The sequence below is a fragment of the Meles meles genome, chromosome X, assembly GCF_922984935.1.
Source record: "Meles meles chromosome X, mMelMel3.1 paternal haplotype, whole genome shotgun sequence".
NCBI lineage: Eukaryota > Metazoa > Chordata > Mammalia > Carnivora > Mustelidae > Meles > Meles meles.
In genome coordinates, this window is record NC_060087.1 from 55,129 (window position 1) to 63,790 (window position 8,662).

The following is an 8,662-nucleotide window of genomic DNA, read 5'->3' on the forward strand; positions in this document are numbered from 1 at the left end:
GATGGACTAGGAACGCGTCAGAGGGTGTCTGTGTAGACGGGATGACGGTGGAGTGGGGGCAGGGACACTGCGTCAGAGGGTGGGTGTCTGTGTAGACGGGATGACGGTAGCGTGTGTGTGCTGTCTCAGCGCATGGGTGTCTCCGTGACGGGTGACGGTGCCGATGGAGTGTGATGGCGTAGACCGTCGGGAGCTGTGTGTGTCCGACGGCCTGCAGAGATTGCTCCCCCACAGCCTTACCAACAGGTGGACCCGCGTCCGGACCCGCACGCGTGCTCGGGGCACACTGGCCCCGGGCCCTCAGAGATGGCCAGTGGCCACTGGGAGAGCCTGACCTGAAGGTGAAGCAGGAGGGGACCCGCCTGCCGTGGGGTGACCGGGCACCGTGGACGGACAGGAGGTGCCGGGTTACAGACGCCTCCTCGTCCCATGCGCCGGCCAAGCCCCAGGGACCCCAACAGACCCCCGTGACGCCCGTGCACCACGCACCGAGCCCCCGTGTTCCCCGCCCCACACGGCCACAGAGCAGTTGCCTGTGTTTCGCACAGTGGTGAACCGTGGTGCAGACAGGGGTCGCCGAGAGCTAGGTGTATCCCCGGTGCGCCGTCCCAGGTTTGTGGGAAGTTCCCTCTCTCCTGGGACATGGACCGCCAGCTCCTTGAGGACAGGGGTGGTGGCGTCACGGTGGTCTCCGACCACACACGGGCACCAGACCTTAGGGTGGCTCAGGCTGGCGGGGCGAGCTCGAGGGTGAGGAAGTGAGCCCGCCGTGCTTGCCCCGTAGGGGACGGTCCCGTGAACCCAGGGCCTCAGCACGAAGGAAACCCGAGGGTCGGCATCCTGCCTGCGACCGCGCTAAGCCCACACGTGAACGGAACCCTGAGACGTGTCCTGACGTCTTATCGGACGCAACCCGGATGGTTCTCCTTCTCCTACGGGCAGGTCCTACCGGGAATGAGCTTAAAAACGTCTTGTTTTTTTTTCCTATCACTGAGTTTAAAACGCCGCGGTAAGAGACGGGAGCCCTGTCCACCGTCTGGCGCTCGACAACCACACCGTGACCTGACGGGGTGTGGGCCGTGGGCACTGTGACTCCCCGAGGACAGCGGCCCCGCTTTCCACCTGTCTCATCGGTCGGCCCTCTGCGTGCCACGGTCGTGGTGCATCTGCTACGGATTCTCCCCAAACACACGAGCCCGGCGCAAAGGTACGGGGTGCGAGGGCAGCGCGGACCCCACGTCTCACGCCCCGAGGGCTCTCACCACAGTTGGTGTACCCCACCACGGCGATCACCGGGAACTCCTGCCGCCTCCGCTGCCTGCCCAGGAGACGCCGTTTCTGCCTCAGTCTCTCCAGAGCCTTCCGGATCTTCGTTTCCTTTTCCTTCAAGAGGCGCTGCTGCACCTGCATGAACGATTCTCCTAGAAACGCAGTGATCGCGCGTCAGCGAGCGGAGGAGGCAGCAAAGACGTCCGCGCAAAGGGCGCCATGGAGGTCCCTGTGCGGGATATGGACTGGGATCCTCTCACTGGGGTCCCCCTAGCCTGCTCTACCACGAGGCCCCTGCCTCCACGTCTTTCCATCGGCAAGACGGCTTTGTGCAGCAGAAGGGGGTCTTGCCCGTGGCCTTCTGCCCTCTGAGATCAGCGGCGGGAGGAAGAGGGAGCCTTGCAAGGACAGCCCCGTGAAATCCACAGCCGACTCGAGAGGTGCCCGTAAAGACACGTCTGCATCCCGACCCCCAGGACCCGTGAACGGGACCCTGTTTCGGAATAGGGTCTTGGCCCATACAAATGGTCAAGGATCTGAGATGGGCTCATCCTAGACGAGGGGGGCCCTAAATCAGAACACAAACGTCCACATAAAAGATGGCAAGAGACAGAGAGAAAAAGCCACGTAAGGACAGAGGCAGAGAGGGGAGGGATGTCGTGATCAGCCCAGGGATGCCTAGAGCCCCGGAAGCTGAAAGAGGCAGGAAGGACCAACTCCTAGAGCGTCAGGAGAGAGCACAGCCCTGCCCTGCCTGGATCTCAGCATCCTTGTCCTGCCTGATCACAGCATCCCAGCTCCACCTGGATCTCAGCGGTCTTGCCATTCCTGGATCGCAGTGGCCCTGTCCCGCCTGGATCTCAACATCCTTGTCCTGCCTGGATCTCAGCATCTCTGCCTTTTCTGGATCTCAGTGACCCTGCCCTTCCTGGATCGCAGTGGCCCGGCCCTGCCTGGATCGCAGTGGCCCTGTCCTGCCTGGATTTTACTATCCGCCGCACCTGGATCTCAGACTCTGCTCTCCGAAGCTGGGAGGATAGATTCCTGTGGTTTTTAAGCCCCCAGTTTGGGTCCTCTGTGCCAGCTGCCCCCGGAGACGGCCTACATATCTCACTTTGTCTGAAGATGACACACACAAGGCCCACATGCCGCCCTTGCCCCACTGTCTCTTTCAGCAACGCTGTCCTCTTCCCTAGGGGTGGCTGCTGGGACATTCCCCCCGCCTCCCCGAGCACCCTGTGACAAGACCTCACACGTTACCTGACCCCATGATATAGCGCGAGCCCCGTCCTTGTCCACCCGGGCGGGCAGTGCTGCTTTTCAGGTGGGTCCTGCCGTGGGAAGGGGGCCTCTCAGCAGACAGGAATGGAAACACCTGCCCGTCCAGCGCGAGCACGGCACGTGCCCACACAGACGAGTGAGGACAAGAACTCTGGGTGCAGAGAACAAGGCCAGGTGGTCTCCCCCCTGCCCAGGCCATCACACCGCGGACGGAGGGCCCCACAGTGGGGTGATGGGCCTACCAGGGGGACGTGCCCGGGCAGACATGCTGCTTGGACACGGCGCCTGACAAGCCAGCTGTCCGGGAGGGCGTGGCCAGCCCCGCACTCTGTCCTCGCCACACTCCAGTGGCCATCGAGTCCGACGCAGAACCGCCAGAAGAGGGTCTGGGGTACGCTGCCACAGCGGGCCTGTGCCAGGTACCTGAGAAGGGGCAGCTCGGCCAGCGCCACCTGCAGCCGCGCCTCCCGAGTCCGGGCGTTGCAGCGGAAGATGTGAAGGACCACCGTGAATCGGTCGAACACTGGCACGCCCCAGCTGGCTTCCAGTTCCTTCTGCAAAGGGAGAGGCAGGGAGGGAAGGCGTCTGTGGCGGCACCTCGGGTGAAGGGGGGATGGGACGCTGGCTGCAGTCCGGTACCCTCAGCTGTCCTGTCCCAGGGGGACGCTGACCCAACACCCCCCAGCGCATGGCGTGGGAAACACAGAGGGGCTCCCGCATACCTTGGTAGGCGTGGCCAGCCTCTCCACATTCAGAAAGACAGCCGTGATTTCTGACGACCCTCTGATGTTCTCTGGGGAGGAGAGAAGGTCCCGTCGGTGCAGTGCGCTGTGCGCTGTGCAGGCCATCGTGGGACTGACCCTGAGCTCTGGCTGGCCGGGTCCGCCAGACAGCCTCAACTCTCCGGGCGTACGTTAGGGAAGCCGGGTGTGCGGGACGGGGGTCAAGGGGAGGCCTGGGCTCCCCTGCAGGGGTGTGGGTCTTGCAGACACATGGCAGGTGCACAACCCCACGGGGACTGAGCGGGTCTAAGGCCTCGGGGTGACAGAGATGGGCGGTGCACAGCCCTCGGGGCACATGTGCTGAGCCTGCGGATCTGTGCCGGGAGCTGGATGTCCGCGGGGGCCGCAGACCCTCGGGCTCCGTGGAAACAGAGTTGACACCCAGCACCCTGTGTGCAGGGGGAGATAGGCCGGGGGCCTCGGGACCGCTGTCCGCCCTACTCCGAATGGCCCCGATGGCACCCGTGGGCACAGAGCAAATGGGGAGAGAGGCACGGTGGGCTTCTCGATACGTGATCCAAGTTCCCACGAGGACGCCTCTGCAGGGCCCAGATGAGAGCCCACCTGTCGCTCCGTTTCTCTCAGGAGGAAAGGAGGGACCCACCTGTCAGGTGCTCCAAAGTGCCTTTGCCGAAGATGAGCTTCCCCTCAGGTGTTTTGCTGGGCACCACCGTCCTTTCCACCACCGACCAGCCATCCAGTGTGTGGACCAGTGCTTCTGCTTCCGCCACCTGCCACTCAGCTTTCCAGAGACACAGGGCCAGAGTGAGGGACGCGTCCCCGTGGGCTCGGCCCCGGGCCCTGTCCAGCCCTGCCTGGCCTGCCCCGGCCCACGTCCCTTGGCTGGGATGGCTTCCTGCAGCGTGCACAGAGGTCGTGAGAAAGCACCCCCGTACCCATTTCTTCCAAGACACAGCGATGCTGTTCCAGCCACAGACGGCGAGAAGGGGAGGACGAGGCCAGGGGAATGCAAGGACGGGTCCTCCTAATGTGGCAACTGGGGACTTAGCAGCAAACGGGAGGCCTCCATGGTCTGCCGTGCCCCAGCCCATAGCATATCTTGCATGGAGCCCCTGAGGGCCCAGGGAACGTGCTGCATTCCCCACGGGGTGGGCTGTGAGCCCTGTGGGCAAGGAGTGGCTGTCCCTGGACCCCCGTTGCCAATGCTACACAGGAAAGATAGCAAGCAGCCGCCCAGGATGGACAGCATGATGTATGGGGCCTTGGTGCCAGCCTGTGCAGGAGGTGGCCTGGGGAAAGTTCAGCGAACATCCCAGACAGGGGGTTGGGGTCCCAAGGAGGGGCTGGTCCCAGGAGCTGAGGGCGTGGGGGACTGGGGCCTCAGGCCGGAGGCTTGTCCTGACAGCATTCCCAAGCAGGGAGGCAGCGCAGGGCACCCCTGAGACGCTGCGCTCTCCCGACTGCCCCACAAGGCTCCTCCCCAGAGCACAATGTCCCAGAGGAGCCGTCCCTTCCAGACACGCACCGCGTACTCATTGTCCCCACTCCAGTGACCGGGTGCTGAGGGCTTTGGGTCAATTTTATGTCCCCGAATTGTCTGCAGAGCTCAGGCACAGGGAGGAAACTGAGCCCGGTGGTGGTGGTGGGGGGGGGGGGGTCCGTGATGAGGCTGGGGGGGATCCAAAGTCCTGCGGAGAAGCTGCACATTCTGCTTGGTGGGGGACGGGGTGCCCCGTCCTCTGGCTGAGGGGACGCACGGTCTCCTCAGCTCTGATACCTGACGGGCATCGCGGGTCCTCCACATCTCCACCCTTCCGGCGCTCCGATCCGGGGCACGGGGCCACCGCAGCTTCCCTCCTTCAACGTCCCATGTAGCCCATCAGCAAACCCCCCAGGCACTCTGTCGTCACCTCCATGGTGGGGCCATGTCCCCCCGCTCCATCGCGGATCGGCTCCCACAACCCTCCGCTGGGGTCGCGAGACTTCCGGGAGTGCCCGCGGCCAGCACCTGGGGGTGTGGTCCAATCGCCCCGTGGAGTGAGCGGCGAGAAGCAGTGTGTGCGGTCCACAGTTCCGACGCAGAGCCTCACGCACGGCGGGGACTACAGACCACGTCCCCGGCCCACACGGTCCGGGAACCGAGTTCTGCAATGCCCAAAGCAGAAGCTGGGCAGGGAGCCTGCTTCTCCCTCTGACTCTGCTGCCTCCCCCCCCCACCGCTTGTGGTTTCTCTGTCCCAGACTAATAAAAAAGCCAACTTCGGGAAAAGCCCACTACGACCCGTACTGCACAGGCTCTAGGGATCAAGCAGAAAGCCAGAACAGGTGGGTAGCGTAAGCAGACCGACCGAAGGCCTAAGGAAGAACGGAACGCAAAGGCGAGCGGTCAGAATCGCTCCGACGGAAATGAAGAACTCCGGTGATGGGCCTGTGAGCGGGCCAGGCTGAGGCACGAGCTCCCGGCGTGCAGATGGGACAGTGAGGACTGCAGCACGCGCCCTGGGAACGGCATCCAGCGCCGGAAGAGTCAGGCCGTGGGCTGGACTGAAACTTTCCTAAAGCAGCTGAGAAAGGAACGTTCTCCACCGTGCACAAAGAACGCCCGACAGTCCGCGGCAGGGAAAGAGCGTGAAGACAGGATGGTCCACAGACCCAACACACACCTCCCAGAGCACACGGGGACGGCAAACACAAGGCCACCGGCTGCGCCATCGCTCACCGGGGGGAAAACGGGCAAACTTCTAGGAGAGCCTGGTACGCACTGATCAGATGGGCCCCTGATGCTGCAGGGGGCCAGCACCTAACGCGGGTGAGGGCACGAGCAGCGAGATCTGTCCGTCACCACCGGTGGGAAGGCAAGCGGCGCAGCCCCCTGGAAAGCACTTTGAGGCATCTGTCGTCGATCGTCTCTCTGGCAGAGACACGGGCAGAGGGAGAGAGAACGAGCGAGCAGGGGGACAGGAGGAGGGAGAAGCGGACGCCCTCCCTACCGAGCAGGGAGCCCAGGCCAGACCGATCCCAGGACCCAGGATCATGACCTGAACTGAAGGCAAGTGCGTCACCGACGGAGCCCCCAGGCGCGCCCAGACAAGGCGATATCATCAGCACCGAACACAAAGCCGCTGTCGAGCCACCGCGCTCACACACGACCCTTGGGTGCACGCTGAGCGAAAAGAGCCGGTGTGCAATGCCGCGCACTGCGCGATTCCAGCACATGCTGGAGAAGGCACGACCACGCACGGGGCAGACACGGGTTTGGGGGTAACGGAGGACTGATTCCACGGCCCCGCGCGGGTTTGCAGGGATGGCGGAGAGCGGTTTCACTGGGGCGCTCCGAGTCTCCACCCGGAGCACCTGCCCTGGAGCCCCGCCCCTGAGTCTCCACCCCTCCCGCCGCAGTCCCGCCTCTAAGCCCGGGCCCCGCCCCCAGGGCCCCTCCTCGACGGCTGCCCTCGGAGCCCCGCCCCTCAAAGTCTCCACCCCGGAAGTCCCGCCTCTAAGTGCGGGCCCCGCCCCCAGGGTCCCTCCTTGAGCGACACCCTCGGAGCTCTGCCCCTCCTGGTCCCCGCCCCGAGCAGCAACACTCGAAGCCCCGCCCCCCGAAAGTCCCGCCTCTCAAGTGTCCCCGGCGACTTCCCCTGCGCCAGAACTCGAAGCCCCGCCCCCGGCACACCCCCCTGAGTACCCCGACACCCCCCAAGGTCCCTTGACTACCCTCGGAACGCCCCCCGTCCTAGTCCCCGGCCCGAGCGCCGGCACTCGAAGCCCCGCCCCCCGTCTCCGCCCCCGGAAGCCCCGCCTCTCAGTGTCTCTGGCCCGTTCTGCAGCGCCAGCACTCGGGGCCCTGCCCCCTCCGAGGCACCACCCCGGAAGCCCCGCCTCCCAGCGTCTCCGGCCCCTGCCCCATCACTCGAAGCCCCGCCCCCGAGACTCCGCCCCCGGAAGCCCCGCCTCTCAGCGTCTCCGGCCTCTTCTCCAGCGCCAGCACTCGGAGCCCCGCCCTCTCCGAGTCTCCGCCCCCGGAAGCCCCGCCTCTCAGTGTCCCCGACCCCGACCCCGGCCGCGGTACCGCTCCGGGTCACCTCCGGTTAGCTGCTGTTTCCGCGGTCCCCGCTTGACCTCAGGGTGAATCAGACACACGCGCTGGGTCCCTGCCGGCAGCAAAGGGTCCCTCCTCAGTAGCTCCTCCTCCTCTTCCTCCTCCGCATCTTCTGGCTCCTCCTCCTTTCCCGCTCGGCCGCTCGGGCCATCAGCCCGTGGGCCCCGTCCTCCACCTCCTGGGCCCTTGAGTCCCCCGGGGCCGAAGGCGGCGAGCGCGCGATCCGGGAAGGCCGGCAGCGGCGGCGGCGCTCTCGGGGCCCCGTGGCCGCGAACCACGCGGAAGACCCAGGCCCCTGGGCGGACGGTGGCCCGCAGGGCCCACATCCCGCCGTTTGCCGCACGCAAAGAGGCGGGACCTTGGGGGTGGGGTGGGGCTTCCGTGCGGGCTCCCCATTGGCCGTCGGGCGTCGCGTGCCTGCCGCCGCCAGATGGGCGCTCGCGGGCGCTGGGGGGGCGGGACGCCGCTGGCCCGGACGAGATTCGCTTCTGCGGGTCCTGCTCTCCGGAGACCAGGCACCAGGTAGCGTGGCCAGCGGGGCCGGGCGCCGGCATTGGGCCGGGGCGGGCGCTTCCCACCACGCGTCCCCCTCTGCGGCCTCCGCCGGCCGTCGGAGTCTGGTCCTGGAAGTCCAGTACCGTCCCCGGGGATCTGAGTCCTGCGTGAGGGTCCGAGTGCTGCCCCGGGGGTCAGAGCACTGTCGTGGGGGTCCGAGTGCTGCCCCGGGGGTCTGACCGCTGCGTGGGGGTCCGAGTGCTGCCCCGGGGGTCAGAGCACTGTCGTGGGGGTCCGAGTGCTGCCCTGGGGGTCTGACCCCTGCGTGGGGGTCCGAATGCTGCCCCGGGAGTCAGAGCCCTGCTTGGGGGTCCGAGTGCTGTCCCGGGGGTCAGAACACTGTCGTGGGGGTCCGAGTGCTGTCCCGGGGGTCAGAGCACTGTCGTGGGGGTTCGAGTGCTGCCCCGGGGGTCTGACCCCTGCGTGAGGGTCCGAGTGCTGCCCCGGGGGTCAGAGCACTGTCGTGGGGGTCCGAGTGCTGCCCCGGGGGTCTGACCGCTGCGTGGGGGTCCGAGTGCTGCCCCGGGGGTCAGAGCACTGTCGTGGGGGTCCGAGTGCTGCCCTGGGGGTCTGACCCCTGCGTGGGGGTCCGAATGCTGCCCCGGGAGTCAGAGCCCTGCTTGGGGGTCCGAGTGCTGTCCCGGGGGTCAGAACACTGTCGTGGGGGTCCGAGTGCTGTCCCGGGGGTCAGAGCACTGTCGTGGGGGTTCGAGTGC

At 66.2% G+C, this 8,662-nt stretch overlaps 1 protein-coding gene across 2 annotated transcripts in view; it reads right to left on the reverse strand.

The window, feature by feature from the left end:
• LOC123934820 (putative GTP-binding protein 6) overlaps positions 1–7,739 on the reverse strand; it is a 22,590-nt gene extending 14,851 nt beyond the window's left edge. For both annotated transcript variants that reach the window (XM_045994934.1, XM_045994933.1), the window contains exons 1-6: positions 7,375–7,739; positions 3,937–4,074; positions 3,273–3,343; positions 2,974–3,104; positions 2,530–2,600; positions 1,263–1,421 (exon numbers count right to left, since the gene is read on the reverse strand). In XM_045994934.1, coding sequence (XP_045850890.1) covers positions 1,263–1,421; positions 2,530–2,600; positions 2,974–3,104; positions 3,273–3,343; positions 3,937–4,074; positions 7,375–7,717 — 913 coding nt within the window. In that variant the 5' untranslated portion in view covers positions 7,718–7,739. The remainder of the gene's footprint in view (positions 1–1,262; positions 1,422–2,529; positions 2,601–2,973; positions 3,105–3,272; positions 3,344–3,936; positions 4,075–7,374) is intronic.
• Between the last annotated feature and the right edge of the window lie 923 nt (positions 7,740–8,662).